The sequence below is a fragment of the Rhinopithecus bieti genome, unplaced genomic scaffold, assembly GCF_001698545.2.
Source record: "Rhinopithecus bieti isolate Rb0 unplaced genomic scaffold, ASM169854v2 scaffold_27016, whole genome shotgun sequence".
Lineage (NCBI taxonomy): Eukaryota > Metazoa > Chordata > Mammalia > Primates > Cercopithecidae > Rhinopithecus > Rhinopithecus bieti.
The window spans coordinates 89,104-116,300 of NW_016812222.1; the positions used below are offsets into that span (position 1 = coordinate 89,104).

Here is a 27,197-nt window from a genome sequence, read left to right on the forward strand (position 1 = left end):
AGAGGCAAGAACTGTCCTCTTTGCTCAGAGAACTGAGTCAAGGGTGTCTCCAGGACAGACATTCAGGCAGAGCAAGCTCCAGGTTTCACCACAATGCCCATCCCTGCCTCCCCACTCCACGCATCTCTGCCTTCCTTACTGCTGTATCTGCTGCTTGAACTGGCAGGTGAGTGGGGCCTCAGTGTGTGTGTGTGGTGGGTTCTCCCCTCTTCCTGTTTAGTGAACCCTCCCTCACCTGTTCCCATAAAATTTCCTTTGGGAGGGTTTTCTCCGTCTTATCCCAGAACAGGCAGAACTCAGAAGACTACACTGGGATGGCCCCCAATTCTGACAAAATCTCCCAGTGGCCATGTCTGTTGCAAATCTCTTTGTTCAGGTAAAGGACTCACACCTATGGTCACAGGGCTGGGCACAGCACCCATCTCAGCTCTCACCCTCCAGCCTCTGGAATCAAAGGATGTGTAATTTATTTTATTTTATTTTATTTTTATTTATTTTTTTGAGACAGGGTCTCACTCTGTCACCTAGGCTGGAGTGCAGTGGTGCGATCGTGGCTCACTACAACCTCCACTTCCTGGGCTCAAGTGATTCTCATGCCTCCACCTCCCAAGTAGCTGGGACTACACGCACGTGCCACCAAACCCAGCTAATTTTGTCTTCTTTTGTAGAGATGGGGTTTCACTATGATGCCCAGGCTGGTCTCAAACTTCTGAGCTCAAGAGATCCACCCGCCTCAGCCTCCCAAAATGCTGAGATTATAGGCATGAGCCACCATGCCTGGCCCCTGGCACGTTTTACACTTCTTTCTATGAAATTCAGTTTTTTATTTCTCTGTGGCCACTGTATTTGGCTACTCTTAAAAAGTACTGCAAACTGGGTGGTTTAAATTACATAAATTAATTTTCTCACAGGTCTGGAGACTAGACACTCAAAATCGAAGTGTGGGCAGGGTTGGTTCTTTCTGAGGATTGTGTTCTATGTCTCTCTCTGAGCTTCTGGCAGTGGTAGCCTCAAACATTTGTTGGATGGCAGGTGGCAGCACCCTCCCTGTATCCTCACATCATCTTACCTCTGTGTATGTCTGTCTCTGTGTTCAAATTTCCACTTCATATAAAAACAACCACCATATTGGATTAGCACCCACCTCAATGACCTCATTTTAACTTGATTTTCTCTGTAACAACTCTATTTTCAAGTAAGGTCACATTCTGAGCTACCGGGGGTTAAGACTTCAACGTATATTTCGGAGGCATACAATTCAACTCATAATAGCCTCAACATGAAATTTGAATAACTTAGATATATTCTTTGTTGGTTTATGTACTGCATTTATATCTGTTTGTGCTTTATACATAGGAAGGGTAAGTATAAATCTTGCTCTTTTTATTCAATGCAGAGTTAAGGATGACTAAAAATATTTAGGTAAAAGCTAACTTAAGACACTTAAAGCTAGTAAAACTCACTTGAATTTGTAACTGTACTTATTGGGTGTGGTACACAGACTGTAAGATGACTCCCAACTATCCCACTCTTATGTAAGACTACACTGGGATGGCCCCCAATTCTGACAAAATCTCTCAGTGGCCGTGTCTGTTGCAAATCTCTTTGTTCAGGTAACATGTTTCTATCTGTGTGTTGTGTGTAACATGCTTCTATCTGATAGAATATGGCCAAAGTGATGCACTGTCACCCCCTCGAGTATGTTAGGTTGTATAAGATCTATCACACTAGAGTTTTTCTTGCAACTGCTGGCCTTAAAGAAGCAAGGAGCCATGTTGAAAACTGCCTGTGAGAAGGCCCACGTGGCAAGGAACTGAGGGAAGCCCCTAGAAGTTGAGGGCCTCAGTCCTACAACCACAAAGACCTGAATTCTACCAACAACCTGAGTGAACTTAGAATGAACACTTCCCCAGTCAAACTCCCAGATAAGAACACAGCCCACCTGGCACCTTGAGTGGAGCTTGGTGAGACCTTGAAGCAGAGAACCCAGCTAAGCCATATCTGAATTACAAATTGACAGAAACTGTGAAGTAATTAATATGTGTTGTTTTCAGCCACTAAGTTTGTGGTAATTTGTTATTCAGCAATAGAAAAGGCATACACTGAGTAAGATTGCAAAACCATACAAAAATAAAGTCCTCCATTGTTTTGTAGAACTTATTTGTTTTTAAAGGTGTACAACTTGATGGTTTTTTAAATTTTATTTTGGTTTTAATTGATAAATGACAATTGTATATATTTATGTGGTATAATGTGATGTTCTTATACATGTATATATAGTGAAATGATCAAATCAGGCTAATTAACATATCCATCACCTCACATACTTATCACTTCTTTGTGGTAAGAACTTTTAAAATCTACTTTCTTAGCTATTTTGAAGTATGCATTAACTATAATCACCATGCTGTGCAATAGATCATCAGAACCTATTCCTCGTGTCTAACTACAACTTTACAGGCTTTGACCAGCATCTCCCATTTCCTTGTCCAACTCCCCACCACCCCAGACCCTGGTAACCACATTCTATTCTTTACTTCTTTGAGTCTGACTTTTTTGGATTCCACATATAAGCGAGATTCCACATATAAGCAAGATCATGCAGTATTTGTCTTTCTGTACCTGGCTTATTTCACACCATAGTATCCATGGTGTCATAAGTGACAGAATTTTCTGATTTTTAAAGGATAAATAGTATTTCGCTGTGTGTGTGTGTGTGTGTGTGTATAATCACATTTTTATTCATTTATACATTGATAGGCACTTCAGTTGTTTCTATATTTTGGCTATCATGAATAACACTGCAATTTTGTAGAACTTCTCTTGTAGACATTTTGTGTATCTGCCATGAACTCAATGTCAGTGTGGCTTGTGTGATACCCAAGAACATGTGACAAGCAATTAAGTACTAAGGAATAAGATTTTATTGGGTAGGATTCAGCATTGACAAACCAACCATTGTAATATCTAAGATATTCCTATACTCCAAAAACCGATTGTCATCTTTTATGGAAAATAGTAACTTCACTGAGAATGCATGCCTCAGTGTTTACTCTGGGAGAGGTGAATGAGTGGCCTTTCACACCATAGAAGACCCGGTATTGGAGGGAGCTGCCTCCATATGCAGGTCACTCCACATGCACTCCGTATGCAGTATGTTGGTTATCAACGTACTGTCCTTAGCTGGGGCCGTATTCCTGATTCTGAGACAATTAGAAAAATCTGACCCAAATTATATTTTGCATATTCTCATTTAATAAAAATATATTCATATATTTATTTAAAATATGTTTATTTAGTGCCTAATATATTTGCAGGCCATCTTCATGCCCCAATGCAGAAGGAAAGCTCCATTCTCCTATTTGTACATTGGTACCCTCCCCTTCACCTCACATGGCACCCAGCATTGTAATTTTTATATGACTGGTGCCATCACATGATGCTGAAATAAAACTACCATATTGAGATCCCACCTTGACCTATAACCAGACCCTCAGAGCATCTTGAGCCAAGACAGAGAACATGAGAGATGATTCCACGTTTCTTTCCAGGAACTTCAGATGAAGAGTTCCAGGTGAACCAGCCTCAGACTTTAGTGTCAGTCAATCCTGGAGATGTCCTAACCCTGGCCTGCAATATGTCTGCTCTGTCCCCAGAAGGGCCTGTCTTGTGGTTCAAGAGCACTGGGCCAGGACAACAGTTAATCTATAGTTTCAATGGAAGCCACTTCCCCAGAGTAACTCCGGTGGAAAACACAATGGTCGATCAAACTGACTATTCCATTCGCATCCGTGACGTGTTGCCAGAGGATGCTGGCACCTACTACTGTGTGAAGTTAAGGGTAGGACACCCTGACATGGAGTTTTTCTCTGGTCCAGGCACCATCGTGCATGTGAATGGTGAGCACAGCCTGACGCACTTTATTCCCTGGGTTTATGAAGATGAATCTTTAAAACCCTTCACCATGTACCAAATCATTACTACATACTGAATGTTGTGCTCCTTTATCCACATACTACCCTGTAGACTAGGTTTCTACCAATGGCCTTTCTATTAAGCCATTCTGGACAACCTGTGCCAAATACTGAATCAAGCTATGTTGACAAGCCACATCCTTCTCTGATGCCAACCCCACCAGAACCCATGACATAGGAGACACTTACAAATAAGAAGATACTGGGTATGCAAAGTGCAACTACATGTGTGCACGGCATGACCTAAATGGTAAGAAAACTGGGCCCTAGAAGGCTGACTGACTTCTAAGGTTCTAGGAAGAAACCTGGGCCCAGGTATATGCATTGCGTATATTATGACTTATTTCATGATCCCAAACTTCCAGTCACAGATGCTAGCAGCCACATCTTAGCTTCTGATGGAATATCAGCATAGGTGAAGTTTTCCCCAAAATGCCCAGTATCTCCTGGGCCAAAACAAAGGGCCCTTCAGGCAGGTAGACTCTCTACATGCCTCCATGATCCCACTCACCTTCCCATTACCAACTGGAATGTGATTAGGGCCTGATAGCAAGTACCTGAGTGGTCACCACAGTCCAGTCTGAGATCACATTCCCATTCCCCATATGAGTCAATGAGTGGATGTGATCTCCTACCATGGCCTGGCACTGTTGGGGAATTCTCAGACCAGAAGTAGGGGTCTTGTGTATCGATCTCTCCAAAGTCTTTTTTGCAGAAAGCCTTCCCAGAGGGGTTGAGTCATTCCCTGACCCTTGAGTTTTCCTAGGTCTGTCCTGAGACTTCCACGCCCAGCCCCACTGTTCTTTCATTCCCAGTATTTTTATTCCCAGGATAACCAGTAATTCCTTCTCCTCACTACCCCTGAATTAACGTCATGAAGTACCGTGTTATTAGATGTCCCTCTATTCTTCCAGGAGAACTGACCTTCCCAGTAATGTTTCCCTTGAATCCAGACACATTCCATAATGCCCAAATGGCAATGGAAAATCCACAGGTTTCCCTTAAGTTACATAATGTCAATGCAGACTGCTTTCCCACAGTACCTCTTGGCCATGCCAACCAGGGGTTCCCTTTCTCTCTAACCTGCTCCTTAGGCAGTCTGTGGTTTTGACAACCAAGCTTAATAGGAGAGATTATTACCAGGACCTGACACATTGTAGGGTAGTGATAATGACTGTGTAGGAGGATAAAGGGTGGCCGGTTAGAACCTCCCAAATTGTAGAGGGCCCTTGAGGTTCTAATCTCTTTTTGTTGAGGAGAGGAAACCCTCTCCCTTCTTTCTCTTGAAGAGATAAGCAGTGGAACCATATGCTGTTGCCATGACCACCTCATTCTTTAATTGTTTTAACTTCTTCTCCACATCTCTCAGCATGAACTTCTCTACAAATTCAGAGAATAATCACCCTTCAGAGGAGTGAGTAAGGCCAATCCCAAACTCAGTGGAGATGTGGGGTTGAGGGACAGGACTTGAACCCAGTTCCAAATGTACAGAGTGACTCTAGACATTTAGATGGATAGGGGAACTAGTCTTTCTCCATGAACATTACCCATTGATAATTCCCCCTTCTCCCTCCCTGTCCTCCTTTTACCGTGGTTGAGGGCTGAGGAATGGAACTGAGGAGGAATACATCTGGTCCTCTGAACTAACTCCCCTCCTTCAGCACTCTGGGGAGAAGCTGCCTCCATGTGCAAAGGCCTCTCTTTACTCAGTGCATGGGCATTTATGCATGCACAATTCGTTAAAAGAATTAATGAATGAGGCCCAACCGTGACCTGTACCCATGCTTAAGCCAGAGAAGGGGAAATGAGAAATGATTTCAGTTTCTTTCCAGGAGCCACACATATGTTCCATGTGCAACAAACAGAGATGTCACAGACTGTATCAACTGGGGAGTCAATCATCTTGAGTTGCAGTGTACCAGATACCTTACCAAATGGACCTGTCTTGTGGTTCAAGGGAACAGGGCCAAACCGGAAATTAATCTACAATTTCAAACAAGGTCACTTTCCCAGAGTAAAAGAGATTGGAGACACCAACAATCCTGGCAACACAGACTTTTCCATCCGCATCCATGAAATCTCTCTTGCTGATGCTGGCACCTATTATTGCGTGAAGTTCACAAAAGGGAAAGCTATCAAGGAGTACCAATCAGGTTGGGGCACTCAGGTGTTTGTTACTGGTGAGTATGTCTCCTATTCCTCATACCCCCTGGAGTATAATATCATCTCAGCAGTTACGTCTTCTATTCATTCAACAATTGCTATGTGCCAAATATTATTGAAGGTACAACATACATCTGATCTTTTTAATTCTCTCAGGAAGAAAAAAAGACTCAAAAGGTTGAGTGATGAGTGATGAGAGCTATTTTGGTTGATTTCTCAATATTCAATCCACCCCCTATGACTAACCTAAGCCAACTAGTATAATTCCATGTTCCCTGCTAGAGGTTTACTCAAATATGGGATGAACTTGGCCAGTTTGGGTCTATCAGAGAAAAATACAGGCTTGCAGAGAAATCTGGTAATCTAAAGTAATTCTTCCCCTTCTTGGCTGGAAACAAGCAATTGTGCTGCTCCAGGTTCTTTAAGCAGGCATCTTATGACCATGAGGGGAATAAGGTTGAGAAAAAGTCTAGATGAATGCAGATATGTAACCAGTGTGGATTTGACAATATGCACAACTATACTGCTCCTTGTTCCAATCTCACCTCTGGACTTCTAATAATGTGAAAGAAAACATCTCCTTGCTAAGCCAATTTGCTTAAATCAACAATGTCCTAAGGGCTACAAGAATAATAAAGGCTCCATATCCCACAGTGTGTTGTAGTGTGTTGAACTGCAAGTACAAATCTGTGTTTTCGGCATCCAAAGCCTTTTTCTTAGTGTTTTGCTACTTGTGGTGCCCTGTGAACTTTGGGCAATATGCAGCCTGAGAAATTATTAAATTGGTAATACAATAATGCTAACATTTATTGGGCATCTACTATATTCCAAACATTTCATCTATATTATCTACACAGCAGCATTTGAATTGCTGGATGCTTGTACTCACTGTACAGATGAGGAACCTAACTCAGGGAGATTTCAGGAGTGTACATAGTAGGGAATAAAGAGGTGGGGTTGTCTGGACCCAGTCCAGTATGCTCTATATTAGTGAAGAACATTTACTTACAAGAGAGAAGATCAAATGCATTAATTTCAACCAAAAATATGAGTTGATTGATTCTGTACCTGCAGAGAATTCTGGGTTACTCACAGAATTCAAGGCAGAACTTTTGGAACCAGGGACTAAAGCATTGGATTTAGGGCTTAGCGTTACCAAGACTGTGGCTCTCTGACATTGTCTAATCTCTTCATGGCTTTGTTCTTTCCTGCTGCATATAAACCTTCAGTATACAATAGTGAAAATAAATGCAGAAAGTGTTGATATTCATTCCCCCATCTTACAACCGATGTGGAAAGAGAACTTCTTCCTACCAACCTTCACAAATGAGTTCTAGGGAACTATCCACATTAGCCTTTTGTATGCCTTGTTGTCAACATTTTATTCATTGTTGCTAGGGAGAGGAGGTGCCATGGGAGATAACCAGTCAACCCAATGGAACAAATGCTAAGCAGGTTGAAAACAAAATATGTTCATCCACCACATGGTCCACGCCCTACCTTATCAGATGAGGAAGTTGAGCCTCTGAAAGGTTAATGGGCCTGTCTTCCAGGCTATGGGTACTGGAACCCTGGTAGACTCTTCTCAGAACGCTTTGGGTTTATGGCTTTGCCTTCTTCTTAATAAGAAGTCTCTAGTTAGAGTGGAGGTGTAGGAGTGCATGACAGCTGTTTAGAGGGAGAATACTGTGAATGAGTTCAATATCCTTATTAACATTCAAATGTTCTGAGTCAGAAATGTACCAAACTTATGCCATTTCTTAATAAATAAAAATGTATACATATATTTTTAAAATACTTAGCTATGTATTAGTTTCTTGTAGTTGGTGTAACTAATGGATACAAATTTGACAGCTTAAAACAACCGAAATAGACCATTATGGGTGGCATAACAGCACAAGGAGTTCCAAGGGCCCACTCCATGGAAACTGGTGAAAATCATTTTTAAAAAATATTTAGAGTCTCTGGAAATAGTATTAAGGGCATATCATAAATGAAGAAATAATTTTAAACTACTAAAATGGGGAAGAAAAGTAAAAGTCTGATATTTGAACCAAAACCTCCCTTTTCCCTGTCAAAGTCTATACCCCATGGCAAGGAAGAGGAATCAACTGCACCAAAATAATCCATCCAGTCACTCAGCAACCGAACAAGCAGATGATAATAACAAGCCTTGGTGGTTGTGAGGGAAATCAATATCCAGAGTTTCTACAATATATTATGTAAAATGTCCAGTTTCAAAAAAAGTGAGACATGCAATAGAACAGAAAAATATGACACATAGACCAAAAACAAACCAAAAAAAGATATCAGAAACTGCTTGTTATGACCACCAGATGTCAAACTTAATAGGCAAAGCCTTTGATGTAACCATTACAAATGTGTTCAAAGAAACATGATTAAACAAACCATGATTAAATAAGTACAGGAAAGTAAGATGATAATGTTGCATCAAACAGGAAATATCAATAAAGAGATAGAAATTATTAAAAAGAACCAAATGGAAATTTTCTTATTCAAAAGTATAACAATTGAAAGAAAAATTGCCCTAGAGGGAATTAACAGTGGATTTGAAGAAGCAGATTTAGCAAATTTGAAATAGATTTATGTAAATTATGGAATCTGAAGAACAGAGAAACATTTAATGAAAATAACATTTAAACAATGAACAGCGCCTCAGAGAAATGTAGGCCATCATTAAGCACACCACATACATGTAATAGGGATAGCAGAAGGAGAGGAGAAAGAGAAAACAGCAGAAAAAATATTCAAAGAAAGAATAGTTGAAAATTTCCCAAGTTTATTTATTCAGCTGGACTGAGGATTGAAAAAGGAAACTCAAATTACTAGAATCAGAAATGAAAGAAGGAACATTATAAGTAACCTTATAAAAATAAAAAGAAATATTAAATAATACTATGAAAAAATGTGTGCCTATAAACTAGGTTTATATGATGAAAAGACAAATTCCTAGAAGACACAAAATTGCCAAAACTGGCCCAAAAATAATAGAGCATTTCAAGATACCTATAACAACTAAATAGATTAAATTGGTAGTAAAAAATTACCCTGATATCAAAACCAGACAAAGATATCACAAGAAAAAAACACAGACCAAATATGTCTTATGTATATGGACACAAAAATCCCTTAGAAAATACTAGTAAACTGAAACCAGCAACATATAAAAAGCATTATTCATGTTGACCACATGGGATTTATCCCACGAATACAAGGTTGGTTTAACATCTGAATGTCAATTAATTTAATACAACATAATATCAATAAAATAAAAAAGAAAACCACATAATCCTCTCAAGATGGTAAAAGAATTTGGTAAAATCTAAAATTCTTCTATTTAAAAAAGTACTAAAAAAACTAGGAATAGTAGGGAACTTTATCAACCTGATAAAGCACATGGATGCAAAACCCACAGCTAACATCATATTTAGCAAAACCCACAGCCAATGTCATAATTAATGAGGATGGTTAGAAGCTGTCCCTATTAGATGAAGAATAAGACAAGGATATCTCCTGTCACCATTTCTACTCAACATTGTACCAAAAGTTTTAGTCAGGACAATTAAGTAATAAAAACAATCCAAATTGGAAAGGATAAAGTAAAACTATCTGTATTCACAAATGACATGTTCTTGTATATAGAAAATCCTAAGGAACCCACTAAAAAACTACTCAAACTACTGAGCAAGTTCAGCAAGCTTGAGAATACAGTTCAATATACAAAAATCTATTACATTTCCACACACTTGTAATGAACAGTAAAAATAAAAATAAATTTAACAAAAGAAGTGCAAATTTATACTCTGAAAACTATCAAAAAAAGTTGAAAGAAATGAAAGAAGATGTAAATAAATTGAGAATTTTCCCATTTTCATGGACTAGAAGATTTAAAATTGTTAAGATGGCATTATTCCCCCAAATTGGTCTACAGATCCAACACAATCCTTATCAGAATCCCAACCTACATTTTTGTAGATATTGACAAGCTGATCTTAACATTCATGTGGAAATATGAAGAACCCAGAAAAGCCAAAACAATCCTGAAAAATAAAGTAAGATAACAAATGTTTTTCTTTCAAACCTTACTACAGGCTGGGCGCAATGGCTCACGCCCATAATCCCACTACTTTGGGAGGCTGAGATGGGAGGATCGCTTGAGGACAGGAGTTTGAGGCCATCCTGGTGAACATAGTGAAATCTCATCTCTAAAAATAAATAAATAAAATAGGCCAGGCCCGGTGGTTCAAGTCTGTAATCCCAGCACTTTGGGAGGCTGAGACAGGTGGATCACGAGGTCAGGAGATCGAGACCATCCTGGCTAACGCGGTGAAACCCCGTCTCTACTAAAACTACAAAAAACTAGCCAGGCGAGGTGGCCGGCGCCTGTAGTCCCAGCTACTTGGGAGGCTGAGGCAGGAGAATGGCGTAAACCCGGGAGGCGGAGCTTGCAGTGAGCTGAGATCCGGCCACTGCACTCCAGCCTGGGCGACAGAGCAAGACTCCGTCTCAAAAATAAATAAATAAATAAATAAATAAATAAATAAATAAATAAAATAAAAATAAAAGCTTACTACAAATCCACAGCAATCAAGGTAATATGGTACTGGAACAGGATAGACCTATAGACCAATGGAAAAGAGAGAGTCCAGAAACAAGCCCACATATCTGTGGTCGTGGTCAACTATTTTCAACAAGTGTGATTATGAGGAAAGAAGCATCTTTTCAACAAATAATGCTGAAACAACTGGATAGCCACACACAGAAAACAATGAAGTTGAACCCCTACTTCACACGATACACAAAAATTAACTCAAAATGGTTTGAAAGCCTAAAAATACCTATAAAGCTCTTAAAATAAAACATAGGGATAAATCTTAGTGACATCAGATTTTGCATTGGCTTCTTAACCATAATATCAAAAGCATGAGAAACTAAAGAAAAAATAGATATATTGGACTTCTTAAAAATTAAAACCTTTTATGCTTCAAAGGACACTATCAAGAAAGTAAAAAGATAACCCACAGAATGGGAAAAATATTTGCAAATTACATAAAGAATTTCTCCAAAGCAGATATTCAAATTGCCAATAAGCACATCAAAAGAAACTCAGCATAATTAGTCCTCAGAGAAATGCAAATCAAAACTATAATGAGATAAAACTTTGCACCAATAAGGATAGCTAAAATCAAAAATCAAATTATAACAAATGTTTATGAACTGTAACCCTCATACACTGCAAGTGGGAATGCAAAATGGTGAAGCCACTTTGGAAAATAGATAGGCAGTTCCTCAAACAGTCAAACATAAATCACTATATGACCCAGCAATTCCACTCCTAGGTATTTACTCAAGAGAAATGAAAACATATGTTCACATAAAAATTTGTGCACAAATGTTTATAACAGCACTCACACTATCTGAAAGGTGGAAACAATCCAAACATCTATCAACTGATGAAGGGAAAAGCAAGATATGATCTATACATACAGTGGAATAGTATTAAGCTGTGAAGAGGAATGACCTACTAATAATACATGCAACAACATGGATAAACCTTGAAAGCATATGCTAAGTTAAAGAATAAAATAACAAAAGATCACTTATTCTCTCTAGATTCTTCCTCTCTGTGCAGGGCATCTCTGAAAGAAAGACAGCAGCCCCAGTCAGGGGCTTATAGATAAAACTCCCATCTCCCTGGGACAGAGCACCTGGGGGAAGGGGCAGCTGTGGGTGCAGCTTCAACAGACTTAAACATTCCTGCCTGCCAGCTCTGAAGAGAGCAGTGGATCTCCCAGCACAGCGCTTGAGCTCTGCTAAGGGACAGACTGCCTCCTCAAGTGGGTCACTGACCCCCATGCCTCCTTATGGGGAGACACTTCCCAGCAGGGGTCGACAGACACCTCATACAGGAGATCTCTGGCTGGCCTCTGGCAGGTGTCCCTCTGGGATGAAGCTTCCAGAGGAAGGAGCAGGCAGCAATCTTTGCTGTGCTGCAGCCTCCACTGGTGATACCCAGGAAAACAGGATCTGGAGTGGACCTCCAGCAAACTCCAGCAGACCTGCAGAAGAGTGGCCTGACTGTCAAAAGGAAAACTAACAAACAGAAAGCAATAGCATCAACATCAACAAACAGGATGAGCATGCAAAAATACCATCAGAAGGTCACCAACATCAAAGATCAAGGTAGATAAATCCATGAAAATGAGGAAAAACCAGCGCAAAAAGGCTGAAAATTCAAAAACCAGAATGCCTCTTCTCCTCCAAAGGATGACATCTCCTCACCAGCAAGGGAACAAAACTGGATGGAGAATGAGTTTGACAAATTGACAGAAGTAGGCTTCAGAAGGTGGGTAATAACAAACTACTTGAAGCTAAAGGAGCATGCTCTAACCCAATGCAAGAAAGCTAAGAACCTTGATAAAAGGTTATAGGAACTGCTAACTAGAGTAACCAGTTTAGAGAAGAATACAAATGACCTGATGGAGCTGAAAAACACAACACGAGAACTTCATGAAGCATACAGAAGTATCAAGAGCCAAATCTATCAACCAGAAGAAAGGATATCAGACATTGAAGACAAACTTGATGAAATAAAGTGTGAAGACAAGATTAAAGAAAAAAGAGCAAAAGGAATGAACAAAGCCTCCAAGAAATATGGGGCTATGTGGAAAAGACCAAACCTACATTTGATTGGTGTACCTAAAATGATGGGGAGAATGGAATCAAGTTGGAAAATACACTTCAGGATATTATCCAGGAGAACTTCCCCAACCTAGTGAGACAGGCCAACATTCAAATTCAGGAAATACAGAGAATGCCACAAAGATACTCCTGGAGAAGAACAACCCCAAGACACATAATCATCAGATTCACCAAGGTTGAAATGAAGGAAAAAATGTTAAGGGCAGCCAGACAGAAAGATTGGGTTACCCAAAAAGAGAAGCCCATTAGACTAACAGCAGATCTCTCTTCAGAAACCCTACAAGCCAGAAGAGAATGAGGACCCACATTCAACATTCTTAAAGAAAAGAGTTTTCAACCCAGAATTTCATATCCAGTCAAAAAAAAAAAAGCTTCATAAGTGAAAGAGAAATAAAATCCTTTACAGACAAGCAAATGCTGAGTGATTTTGTCACCACCAGGCCTGCCTTACAAGAGCTCCTGAAGGAAGCACTAAATATAGAAAGGAAAAACTAGTACCAGACACTGCAAAAACATGCCAAAATGTAAAATCCATCAACACTATGAAGAAACTGCATCTACTAATGGACAACATAACAAGCTAGCATCATAATGACAGGATCAAATCCACACATAACAATATTAACCTTAAATGTAAATGGGCTAAATGACCCAATTAAAAGACACAGACTGACAAATTGGATAAAGAGTCAAGACCCATCGGTGTATTGTATTCAGGAGACCCATCACACAGGCAAAGACACACATAGGCTCAAAATAAAGGGATGGAGAAAGATCTACCAAGCAAATGGAAAGGAAAAAAAAAGCAGTGGTTGCAATCCTAGTCTCCGATAAAACAGACTTTAAACCAACAAAGATCAAAAAAGACAAAGAAGGGAATTACATAATGGTAAAGACATCAATGCAACAAGAAGAGCTAACTATCCTAAATATATATGCACCCAATACAGGAGCACCCAGATTCATAAAGCAAGTTATTAGAGACCTACAAAGACACTTAGACTCCCACACAATAATAGTGGGAGACTTTAATACCCCACTGTCAATATTTGATAGATCAATAAGACAGAAAATTAACAAGGATATTCAGGACTTGAACTCAGCTCTGGACCAAGCAGACCTAACAGGCATCTACGTAACTCTCCACCCCAAATCAACAGAATATACATTCTTCTCAGCACCATATCTCACTTATTCTAAAATTGACCACATAATTGGAAGTAAAACACTGCTAAGCAAATGCAAAAGAATGGAAATCATAACAGTCTCTCAGACCACAGTGCAATCAAATTAGAACTCAGGGTGCTGACGAGTTGATGGGTGCAGCACACCAACATGGCACAAGTATACATATGTAACAAACCTGCACGTTATGCACATGTACCCTAGAACTTAAAGTATAATTAAAAAAAAAAAAAAAGAACTCAGGATTAAGAAACTCACTCAAAACTGCACAACTACATGGAAACTGAACAACCTGCTCCTGAATGACTACTGGGTAAATAATGAAATTAAGGCAGAAATAAATAAGTTTTTGAAACCAATGAGAACAAAGACACAATGTACCAGAATCTCTGGGACACATTTAAAGCAGTGTTTAGAGGGAAATTTATAGCACTAATGGCCACAGGAGACAGCAGGAAAGATCTAAAATTGACATCCTAAAATCACAAAAGAACTAGAGAAGCAAGAGCAAATAAATTCAAAAGATAGCCAAGGATAAGAAATAATTAAGATCAGAGCAGAACTGAAGGAAATAGAGATATGAAACACCCTTCAAAAAATCAATGAATCAAGGAGCTGGTTTTTTGAAAATACTAACAAAACAAATAGACTAGATTAATAAAGAAGAAAAGAAAGAAGAATCAGATAGACACAATAAAAAATGAAGAATGGGATATCACCCTGAACCCACAGAAATACAAACTACCGTCAGAGAATACTATAAACACCTCCATGCAAATAAACTAGAAAATCTAGAAGAAATGGATAAATTCCTGGACACATACGCCATCCCAAGGCTAAACCAGGAAGAAGTTGAATCTCTGAATAGACCAATAACAAGTTCTGAAATTGAGGCAGTAATAGCCTACCAACGAAAAAAAGCCAAGGACCAGATGGATTCACAGCCGAATTCTACCAGAGGTACAAGAGGAGCTGATACCATTCCTTCTAAAACTATTCCAAGCAATAGAAAAAGAGGGACTCCTCCCTAACTCATTTTATGAGGCCAGCATCATCTTGATACCAAAACCTGGCAGAAACACAACAAAAAAAGAAAATTTCAGTTCAGTATCCCTGATGAATATCGATGCAAAATCCTCAATAAAATACTGGCTAACCGAATGCAGCAGCGCATTAAAAGCTTATCCACCATGATCAAGTCAGCTTCATCCCTGGGATGCAAGGCTGGTTCAACATATGGAAATCAGTAAGCGTAATCCATCATATAAACAGAACCGATGACAAAAACCACATGATTATCTCAATAGATGCAGAAAAGGCCTTCGATAAAATTCAACACTGCTTTATGCTAAAAACACTCAATAAACTAGGTATTGATGAAATGTATCTCAAAATAATAAGAGCTATTTATGACACAGTCAGTATCATACTGAATGGACATCAGTAAACGTATCATACCAAATGGATTTAAGAAATCTTTCCTTAATCCTTTAAATCCTGAAGACATCCTCTTACATAGCTTCCTATAGTTAAGCTTTGTAGTTTTGCCTTTCACATTTAGTCTGAATCCCCATATTTGTGATAAGAGATTTTATTTTTCCCCATATGAATATCTAATTGTTCCAACTTCATTTATTTTAAAAATTTCCCTTTTCTTCACTGCTCTGCAGTGCAAACTTGTCAAAAAATAAGCATCCATATGATGGATCCGATTTGGAGCTCTCTAATTTTTTCCATGTTTTCTTTGTTCGTCCCTTCAGACACCACTATTTTGATAACTACAGCTCTGTAATAAGTTTTTGTACTTGGTAGAACAAGTCATCCCACCTTATTCTTTTTGGTTATGCTTGGCCGTTTTCATTTCCATGAAAAGTTTAGAATATCTTTGTCAAGTTCAGCACACACTCACATATGCACACACACATAACTTATGGGATTTTAATTGTGATTACACTGACTTTTTGTCAATTGGGAATAATTCAAATCTTTGTATCTTCATATATGCCTATGCATACATTTCTTTATTTTTACAGTATTATTTTCTATCAATGAACATGGTATGTCTTTTCATTCATTGAGATCCTTTATAATGTCATTCAATAAAGTTTTGTAGTTTTTACTATAGACATGGTATACCTCTTGTCAGATTGATTCCTCCATGCTTTATATTTTTAATATTATTATAAATGAGATCATTTTAAAGTGTTTTTAATTTTCTAATGTTTGTTAAAATTGAATTTACATCGATTTTGTACCTAGTAAACTTGCTAAATTTTCATATTATTTCAAGAAATTTGTCTATAGATTCTTTTGGCCTTTCTTAAGGCACAATGGCATCATGTAGTAGTAATAACAGTTTAACGTATTTCATCGTAATCTTTATATGTTTTATATTCCTTTATGACTTCATAAGCAAACTAGAATCTCTGATAAAAGATTGGATTTAAATTCTGGTGGCAAGCCAGATTACACTGACTTGATTTCAAAGCTTTCAATGTTTTACCTTTGATTATAATGTTTGTTGTATTTTTAAAATTAGGATGAACCATATGATATTGCCTATATTCTATCATTTTTCATATAATAAAAATAGCAATTCCATATGGGTCAATCTAATGGATTATCTCTATCAGATTAATTCACCTCTATTCTTAGTTTACACATAATTTCTAAACATAAATATTAACATTTAATGTTTTTCCTGCATCTATTGAAATGGTAATATGGTTCTACTGTCTTTCAATTTGGAAATGTGATGAATAACATTATTTAATATTCTTTTTTATTTTTATTTTTATTTTTTTGAGACAGTATCTTGCTTTTTCACCCAGGCTGGAGTGCAGCAGTGCAATCGCAGCTCACTGCAGCCTTGACCTCCTGAGCTCAAGTGGTCCTCCCACCTCAGCTTCCCCAGCAGCTGGAACTACAGGCCCATGCCACCACACCTGGCTAATTTTTGCATTTTTTGTAGAGATGTGGTTTTGCCATGTTTCCCAGTCTGATTTTCTAATATTAATTCAACTTTTTATTCCTGAAATAAAACCACTCTGGTGATAGTGTGTTATTCAGTTTGCTGAAGTTTGTCTGAGATTTTTTAACGTATGTTCAGAAGTAAGATAATAATCTATGTGTTTTCTTTATATTACTCTTGTTGGAATTTTGTTGTTGAAGTTATGCTATCTTCAAAAAATGAGTTGGGAAGTCTATCTGCTTTTTCTATTTTTTAGAAAAGATTACATAAGATAAAATGTATTCATTACATAAATGTTTGGCAGATCTTTCCAGTGAAGTCATCTAGATCTAGAATTTTCATTACAGGAAAATTTTTTAAATTACTGATTGAGTTTCTTTAGTAATTTTGATACTGCCCAGGTTTCTTATTTCTTCTTATTCACTTTTGATAAGCTACATTTTCCAGATAGTTTTCACTTTTCTAAATTTTATATTTTATATTGGCAAAAGCTATTCAATATATCCAATTTTTATCATTTTAATGTCTGCAAGATTTATAGTAATGCCCCTTTTGCACATCTGTGATTGTATCTCTCTCTCTCTCTCTCTCAATATTTTATTTCCTCTCTTTTCATTTTCACCAGAGAATTATATGTTTTCAAAGAAGCAACTTTTGGTTTTGTTGATCCTCTATATTTTATGCTTGCTTTTTGTTTCATTCACATTACCTTATATGTACTACTTCCTTTCCTCTCCTATTTACTGATTGCTTTTAAGTTTTGTTTATGTTTCTCATCGTGTATAATTTGACCCTTATTATAGTTACCTTTATAAATCTTTAAAGTCAACTTTACAAATCTCAATGAGTTGTGTTTTTAGGATCTTGTCTTAAAGTTCTTTTCCACCTCAAAGACATATAGATATTTCCTTATTTTTTTCTTCTTAGAGTTTTATTAAATTTTAGATTTAAGAATTTAATCTGTTTGGAATTTATTCTGTGTACAGTTGAATATAATAATTTAAAATTTTTTATTCATTTGATTTTCTAATCTGTCAGTTTTTTAGTCAGCAAATAGATTCACTTAAGTTTTTTGTGTCAGTTTACATTATATTTTTTCTTTCTTCTCAATTATTGTTTATTCATGACTTTTTGTTTCATGGCTTAGGCCAGAATCTTCAGTACATCATTGAATAGATACAATGAGAGTAGGTATCCTGTTGTTGCTGACTAAAGGACATTCTTGTAAAGTTGCACATTAAAGATATTTTGTTTTAGGATTTTTGGTAGATAAGCATTAGGCTAAGAACACTTCCTTCTATTTCTTGTTGTCTAAACCTTATTAAATGAGAATGGGTAAGTAGGAGTAATCAATACCAAGAGTGAGAAAGACATACGAATATGGGTCCTGAACAGAGAAACAGTGTCACCTGAGTCAAGATCACAGGCTGTGTGATCAGATAAACCTGTTTTCCAGTCCAGGCTTTGCAAGTTGCTAGTATTTTTAATTTTACCTCTACCAGCTTCAATTTCCTTATCTATAAAATGGACATTATCATACCTAATCACGGAGTTGTCAGAATTAAAATTTTATAAGGCACATAGAATACTTTATAGCTTACCAACACTAATTGTTTATTCATCTTCCTTCTTGTAGCTCCACCCTCTCTCCCTGTGGTAATAGGCCCCTTGGAGAGGGCCTTGCTCGGGCAGACTGTGAATTTTAGCTGCATGTCCTACGGCTTCTATCCCAAAAATGTCACCCTGAAGTGGTTCAAAAATGGGAAGAAACTCTCATCCCTCCAGACCCACGTGGTTCAGTTAAAGAACAGCAATGCCTACAAAATTGTCAGTACCACGGAGGTAGTCCTGGCTCTAGATGACCTAAACTCTCATGTTACCTGCAGTGTGTACCACCGAAGCTTGCATTACCCTCTCCATGGGAAGGCTGATTTGTCTGAGACCATAATAGGTAGGTAACACCACATGTGCCCGGCTTTCACGTGTCTTTGGAGCATAGTTCTTCCCAAATTTGCTCCAGGGAACAGGCTTAAATAATAACAGGTCATTCCAACTACTGAACATCTACTATGTGCTAGGCACAGCGACATGCTAGGTAGGTGCTAAGTAAATGGCCACCAAGCAATAAGCAGATGGATCTGGTTGTTTCATGACATCTGAGCATGTGTTCTATGCTATTTCAGTTCCACCCAAGGTGTTCATTCTTCAGCACCCTGCCTCAAATAACAAGATGAATGTCACCTGCCAGGCAGAGGAGTTCTATCCCCAGGACATGCAACTGACCTGGCTGAAGGATGGAAGTGTCTCCCAGAGAGATGAGACCCTGACCCCCACCAAGGGCAAAGATGGACTGTACAGCATGCAGAGCTCCATCCTGGTGGAAAACAGTGACCATGAGGAGGACACTATGCTCACCTGCCAGGTGGAACAAGACGGATGGCAGAAGATCACTGTAAAAATGACATTTTGGGCCTCTGCTCACCTGGATAGGTCTCAGTTGTAGCCAATAGCAAGGCCTCCATGACTTATTTAAGGAGGCTCCTTCATCTTTCCATAAAACGTTCTTTTTCAGATGTATAAAAGTTTAAATTATAAAAGCAAAGCCCACTCTCTTTCTCATTCTCTTGCTGACTCATGCACTCTCACTTTCTCCTTTTCCCTCACACAAGTGCATGCGCACACACACACAACCAAAAATCGTATAGGTCTTTATCAAAAACTAAATCTCTATTAGGAATCAAGTACACCCAATCCAACTCCCTAGAGAGATCTCTTATATATTATTTGTTGCCCTTTCTTTTAAGGTCTCATCTATCCACAAACAGGATTTCAGGTACTAGGATTTTAAGGTACAAGGTCATAAGAGGACTAGATAATGTCTGAAACTCCTGCCAAGACAGGGAGTCTGTGTTTCCTTGAATGATCTTAATGGTTTCTTGCCAGGAGATTTTTTAGTGTTTTCATCATTTTCTGATTAAACCCAGGTCCTTCCTGGTGCTGAGCAGAGCAGCCTTGAAATTCTCTCAATAGGAACACATCTACGTTCCACTTACTGTCAGTGTAGACACATCCTTCTGTGCCCTGATGTGGTGGTGTTCTCCCAGGCTCCAGGCTCTGGGTGTCCCGGGTGTCTGGATCTCCTGCCCTTTCTTGATTCAGAGGGGCAGCAAGGATGAGCACAGTGTTTGACAAACATAAGTTTGATTCTCACTACCTTGTGATCCTGGAAAGTTTATAAAATCTCTGAGCCTTGATTTTCTCAGAAACATAGAAATCATAATACCCATCTCATAGGACTATGCTGAGCGCTAACAAGGTAATACAAGGTAGTTAAACGGTTGGAGCTGCCTCCTTTTTCCTAGACAAGGCCTAGCCCAGCAGTGTGAGATGCATGTGTTCTCACCTGGGCTCCTGTCTCAGGTATTTGTGCTGGCAAGGCACAGTGCAATGGGAACCGTTGTCTAAGATGGGCCCTGCGAGCCTCAGATGGGAAAGTGAAAGTCCTGAAGGATGGACTCCCTTGTGCCCTCTGATGATACTTGTTGCCCACCCTTCCTTTTGTGACTCTCCTCCTAGGCCACAAGGTGCTGCTGGTGATGGAGTCTTCACCCTCCATTCTGCAGGAAGCAGATGGCCTAACTGTAAATTGAGGGGAGGTCCAGGGAGTCAGGACAAGGTTGTGGCCACAGCCTGGTCTGGGATCAGGCTAACGTTAGGGAAGAAGTCATTCCAAGAAGAGCCCACAAGGACACATGGTGCCCAGGTTCATCTGGCAGCAAGAGAGGAGCATATCACTCTTACTTCCCCAGGAATTTCCTGGAATACATTAAGAAGCTCCATCTCACATGTGGTGATGGGGGAAGAGGGGCTTGATCAAGCATTTGCAAAAGATGTCTTCAGGAAAGGAGAGGGGATTAGGACCCAAGGAGGAGGCAATGTCTCATCTCACAAGGCTAGATATCAACTCTTTGTCCTCCAGCAACATCCATCCAAGGGAGCATCCAAAATTAAGGGTAGAACCCAGTCCTGACCAAGTGGAGATCAAGGATGAGGTAGCTGTGAGGCTACTACTGTGGTTTAGTTAATCAGTGTCAGGCTCCCAGGGTTTCCAGGGATGGGGGAGCCCCAAAAAGGGGTAAAAAGAAAGGGCAACTGTGGGATCCCCGAACAGACAGGGATCCTGTGGCATTAACGCTTCTGGGGAGAGCTAGATCAGAGACCAAACACCTGGGGTCACTGTCAACACTTACCATGAATCCACTGGCCATTTCCTCCTGGGTACAAAACACCTGTTGAGCATTCTCAGTGGGAAAGAGAGCTGAGCCAACCTCTGTTCTCACTGAGGTGTGTGCTCTAGCAAGTAAGGAAGACTTCCAACATAAACATCTGATTACAATTCTTACAAGGTACTAAGGGCACTCAGTTTATCTATAACAAGGAGGAGAAGGGAATGGTCATCTGAAGTTCAGGGAAGAGCAGCATCTTGGGAGTGAAAGGGCTGGCAGCTGAGGCTGGCAAAGCATTCGGAGCCAGATCAGTCAGGAACAAGAGAAAAATCTTCTATTTTCCCTAAGAACAGTGGGAAGCCACTACCAGAGAGAAGCATGGTCAGATTTCTGTAACTTTCTAAAAGTACCACTCTGGCTACAGCGTAAGGAAAAGACTGAAATAGAAAGAGTAAGGGAGGCAAACTGGTAGCCTGTCCAAGCCAGAGATGATAGTGGAGAGAGAGATGCAGGAGGATTTAAGATCGCTATGCACTGAAGGTTTTTGTCCCCTCCAAATTCATGTGTTAAATCCTAATGCCCAGTATGACGGTATTAGGAGGAAGACTGTTGGGAGGTGATTCGGTCATCAGGGTAGAGTCATGAATGGGACTAGTGTCCTTATAAAAGAGGCCCCAGAGAGCTCTCTTGCCCCTTCCACCATGTGAGAACACAGTGAGAAGCTATCTATGAACCTGGAAGTGGGCCCTCACCAAACACCAAATCTGCCGGCTTCTGGGTCTTAGACTTGCCAGGCTTTAGATACGTGAGAAATAAATTCATGTTGCTTATAAGCCACCCAGTCTATGGTATTCTCTTATAGTGGTCCGAACAGACTAAAGATATATTTAGATTAAAGGATATGGGGAATGGGAGGAGTTATCAAAAATCAAAAATGACACCAAGGTTTTCTGGTTTAACAATCAAATCCCATCTCAGTGTATGACATACACTGAGATGAGGACACAGAAGAAAGAACTGATGGATGTGAGTGATGAGTATGCTCTGTAGTTGCTTAGTAGACAGCAGGGCATAGGCAGGTCGATGGCTTGCCCACTTCCATGCAAGTACCACCTAAGTCCAAGATTCTGACCCACTGTTCCTTCTGGCCCCAAAGCCTGCCTTTTAATCCCTGTATTCAGTGGTTCCTGCCAATAAGGAACAGCAAGTCCAGTGAAGGAGGCAGAAGCTAACGAGTGGTGGTAGGGAAAATGTTGCCAAGGGTGCTGTCTAGTTACTATTGCTGCATGGCAAAACACCCCAAAACACAAGGGCAAAAAAAATAGCCATTTTATTATGATCAGTGACACTGTGGGTAAGGAATTCAGACAGGGTACGAGAATGACTTGTCTCTGCTATATGTTGCCTGGGGTCTCGGTTGGGAAACTCACCTGGGGATGACTCAACTGCTGGGTCATCTGGAAGCTTCTTCTTTTACATGTCTGATGATTGATAATGGATATTGGCTGCATCTTAGCTAGGATGTCAGCTAGAACTCTTACATGTGTCCCTGCAATGTGATCTCTTCATGCGTGCTAGTTTGCGCTTCCTCATAGCATGGTGGCAAAGTTCCAAAAATGAGCATCCCAAGAGAGCCAGGTAGAAGTACAGGGAATTATTATGGTCTAGCCTCAGAAGTCACATCACATAGCTTCTGTTACAGTCACAGGCCTGCCCAGACTCAGGGGGAGGTAACATATGCCTACATCTCCATGGGAGGAGTGTCAAAGAGCGTGAGGGAAGAGGGACCTTGTTGCAATCAGCTCTGGAGAATAGAATCTGTCATCAGGAAGACAGAGATTAGAGTTAGAACAATGAGTGCTAAATGGAACACTCTGACCAGTTCCTTGTCAAGAAATCCCTCTCAGAAAAAATGTTTAACAAGCTAGAATAAGGTGTCGAGGGGAGAGGGACACTCATCATGCTACAGAGTAATCAAATCCTATCGCTGGTTGGCCCCTTTCATTCCACCCCTTCTCATCACCAACATCCGGTCAGCCACTGGCAAAGAGGCAGGGGTCGGGAGCAGTGGGGAAACTAAGTCACAGGAGGCAGTGTCTGGCACTGGGCCCACAGAAGTGATGAGCTCATGGCTAGAGGCTCTGGACGTGATTTCATGTGCAGGTGGCTGCTGCTCAGAAGGAAGAGAGGAGGTGCATTCTTGGTGTGAGCATTTCTACAGCTCCTCCACTCCCTTCTCCCAAGAGGTGGCCCCAGACTAGGGACAGACAAAAGAGATACCCCTCCTCCTCCCAGCTGTGTTTCTGCATGTCACTGTTTCTACAGTATGAGCACCGTAAGGCCTTTCACCTCCCGCTTAACACACACAGGCTTCTTCCCCTTTCCTCTAAAACAGAAACTATCCTCCTCCTCCCAAGATCTAACTCCTTGCTCACTCAAAGCCACTTCCCCTGTGAGTGTACTTTGAAGAGCCAAAGCCGCCCATCAGATGTGGCTTCAGGCTCATTTTCACAACTGACACCTCTGGAGTGGGGAAAAACAGGGACCCACACCTGTGAAGCTCCATTCCCAGGAGCTCTCCTCCTGACTAGCTGCACAGCTCATCTGAGCCCAGGTCTTGGACTATCACAGGAGGCTGGCCACATCCTTCTCTATGACAGACCCTGTCCCTGGGCTCCTGAATGAGGAAGGATCACCAGCACACCTGACACAAAGTGAGGGTCCCAAAGGGCAGAGTCTCGGTACTAAGGGTGTCTGCCAGGCCCCCTCCAAGCAACTTGGGACACTTATATCAGTAACTTCTTAGCTTTTATCTGATTCCTATTTCACAGTCTAGAAACTGGAACTGTCATAATCCCACAGCCCTTTCCTCCCATCATAGTAACTTCCTCTTATATCATGGAAGATACAGTGCTGCTTCTTTCAGCAGAGCAGAATCCAGGACCTCCCCAAAACAGACCTACAGGCAGAGCAGGCTCCAGGGTCCACCACGATGCCCGTCCCTGCCTCTCGGCCCTGCCCGAGAGAAACAACAGAAACGATTTCATCCATCCCTGCTGCTGCCTCTGGCTGCTGGGACTCACAGGTGAGTGCCCCCACCCTCAGGTACCATGGTGCAGGGATGCTTTCCTGAGTTTGGCAGCGGTACCATTTGGCCACCTGCAGTGGGGCAGATGAATCTCTGTTGTTCTAGGGCCTCTTTCTTTGCTGCCCCTTCCTCTTTAAGACACTTCCCTAAATAGTTTGTTTTATAACGTGTGTCTCCAAAACAAATCCCGCCAGAATTCTTATCGCTTGGAGGGGTTGCTTTCTCTCCTATCCAGGCATTTCCCCGTGACAGGGGTGCCCAGTCTCTCTCACTTCCTACACCCCTGACATCCTGTGAAGGTTCCACAACCCCATAGGCCTGACCTGCAGAACCTGATGCCATCCTGAGGGAAGAAGTAGAGGAGCAGGGTTTGACTCCTCGGTTCCCAGGAGGGAGACAGGGATGCTGTCATTAAGATGAATACACATGGATGGATAGGTGATTAATAGATAGATTAGATAGATAGATAGATAGATAGATAACAAGTACTACACATACAATATGGAACTATTAGAAAAAAATGCTAAATCATCCTTTTTAGACTAGTAAGTCTCCCAGAATCTCAGTAACCTAGGATTATGTTCTTGATGTGGGCGTTTCTCCTGCCTGTCTACTCCCTTCTCTCCAAAGCTGATCTGGACAGTCAGGAAGGGCACCCATCCTTCTCCCAATGGTATTAACATCTCAGTTTAGATTCCACCTAATAAAGTGGTGAAAAGCACAGGCATCTAAAAAAAAAAAAAGCCAACAGGCCAGGGTTCAAATCCAAGTTTCATCATTTGTAGGCTGTTTGACTATGGATAAGTTACTCAACTTCTCTGTGCCTCTTTTCTTGTCTGTGAAATCAGGATAAATAATAATGCCTTTCCAATAAAGTTGTGGTGAGAATCAAACTAGTTAATTAATATAGTTAAGTGTTTGGAGTAACGTGTAGCACACAGAACCACTTACGTGAACTCTGGCTGTTACAGCCTTTTAGGGCTTAGGAAGTGCGAATATGAGCACATGAAAATCATCCTGCTGCATCAGGCCATTGCACCACTCACTCTGTGTCTTTGGCAAGTCTATGTCTTCACTTAGAACTCACAAAAGTCATGGGAAATGAGAATAGTCCATCAGGCTTGGTAGAAGAAGGAATTGAAAGCCACAGAAGGGTGTGGGCTTCCTAGAATCACCAGGTTGTCAGGGCTGGAAGCTAGCCTACTGGACTTGTGGTTAAAAATGGAAAGTGCATTTCACAGAAGTCCTTCTATGAGCACAGTCCTGAGGGTTTCTCAAAGATTTTCAGGTTTCAGTCTCACAACAAAATTGCATGAGAAGTTTTACTTTCCACGTTGTATACATTACATAGATAAGAAATCAGAGCCTCAGGGAGGTTATTTCCATCAATGTCATCCATTTTCTGTTGCTTAGAATAGAATACACGAAACTGGATAATGCATAAAGAAAAAGAACTTATTTCTTATAGTTATAAAGGCTGAAATGTTCAAGGTCAAGGGGCCACATTTGGTGAGAGCCTTCTTTCTGGTGGGGACTCTCTAAAGAGTCCTGAGGCAGCACAGGGTATCTCATGGTGAGGGCACTGAGCATGCTAGCATACTGTACTTGGGTCCCTCTCTCTCTTCTTGTAAAACCAACAGTTCCCCTCACATGATAACCCATTAATCCATTAATTTACGAAATAATGCAGAGTTCTTACGACCCAATCACCTCTTGAAGACCCTACCTCTCAATAATGCACATTGAGGATTGAATTTCCACAAGAATTTTGGAGGGGACAAATATTTAAACTATAGCAATCAAGCAATAGAGGAGGTATTGAAACCTGGGTCAATGGGATTCCACTAGCTCTTACTTTGACCTCTTCACTGTGCTGCTTCTATATACATCGAACTTTTAACAAAAATAGGATTACACAAAATATGGTGATTTATTTGTTCTTTTACTCAATGATAAATTGGGGATCCTTTTCCATGTAAATATATATGTGTCTGCAGCATCATCAATACATCCCCAATATATACATCAACATTATCATTTCAGTCACTACATAGTTTTCCATTTTGTAGTTGTACCATCATTTTTCTAACTCACTCCTATTCTTGGACATGGGCCTTACATCAAACTTTTCTAGATTGTAAATACTATGATTGTCATTCCTTTACAAAGCATATTCACCCTTGTCTGATGGTTTCTTTTGAATAAGGCCCTAGAAGAGGAATTACTAAGTCAAAGAGTATGAGTTTTATTGGGAAATTGCATTTCAAACATGTTTTCGGTTTCAAAACCATTTCCCAATAAAACGTGAGTGTCTCAATATCAGTAATACATTATCTCACCACACACAGCACAGAAGCAGCAGCAATGGACAGGGGTGACCCAAACAGATTTTGGTTAAAGTATCTCCACTTTACTTGTTTAAATATGGGTTTGTCACATGTACATAGATCATAAGATCATGACTATAATGCTGTATTGCCATCTGGAGAGATTGTGTCAATTTTTATTCCCATCAGCAGTATGTGGGAGTGCCTGCCTCACCACACCCTTAGCAACACAGAAAATTGGCAATCTTTTTCATGTTTGCTAAGCTAATATTCTAAAAATTGTGGCTGCTCTTAGCTTGCAGGAGGGAGAAATGTTTTATTTTATTTTATTTTATTTTTATTGTATTTCAGGCTTGCTGTCAAAATAATCCAAACAGGGAAGAAATGTACAAGTAAACAAGAAAAGCCCCCAAACTCATCTGGCCCCCTGGAGACAGCTACTTTTTAGGAGTTTCATTTGCCTTCTTCAAGAGAGCTTTCTTTCACTGAGATAAAATGCCAGCTTGATCGTACAGTAAATCTGTCTATTTATTTGGGTCC

General features: G+C 40.1%; 1 protein-coding gene across 4 annotated transcripts; it reads left to right on the forward strand.

Moving 5' to 3' along the window:
• LOC108544546 (signal-regulatory protein delta) lies at positions 1 to 27,197 on the forward strand. Of its 4 annotated transcripts, none has more exons than XM_017895736.1 (5): positions 1 to 166; positions 3,552 to 3,899; positions 5,807 to 6,154; positions 18,653 to 18,967; positions 19,200 to 19,613. In XM_017895736.1, the coding sequence occupies exons 1-5, from the start codon at positions 94 to 96 to the stop codon at positions 19,517 to 19,519; spliced, it is 1,404 nt and encodes a 467-aa protein (XP_017751225.1). In that variant the 5' UTR covers positions 1 to 93; the 3' UTR covers positions 19,520 to 19,613. The 4 variants fall into 4 exon arrangements, with proteins under 4 accessions (XP_017751225.1, XP_017751226.1, XP_017751228.1 ...); XM_017895737.1 differs by having other exon boundaries at positions 3,657 to 3,899; XM_017895739.1 differs by lacking the exons at positions 3,552 to 3,899; positions 18,653 to 18,967; positions 19,200 to 19,613 and adding exons at positions 24,172 to 24,327; positions 27,009 to 27,197.

What these genes read in the sequence shown, in the direction of transcription:
- LOC108544546 (XM_017895736.1), top strand. Translation starts at nt 94, where the DNA reads ATGCCCATCCCTGCCTCCCCACTCCACGCATCTCTGCCTTCCTTACTG. An exon ending in CACCATCGTGCATGTGAATG is followed by an intron (nt 3,900 to 5,806) that starts GTGAGCACAGCC and finishes GTTTCTTTCCAG; the next exon opens with GAGCCACACATATGTTCCAT. An exon ending in TTTGTCTGAGACCATAATAG is followed by an intron (nt 18,968 to 19,199) that starts GTAGGTAACACC and finishes ATGCTATTTCAG; the next exon opens with TTCCACCCAAGGTGTTCATT.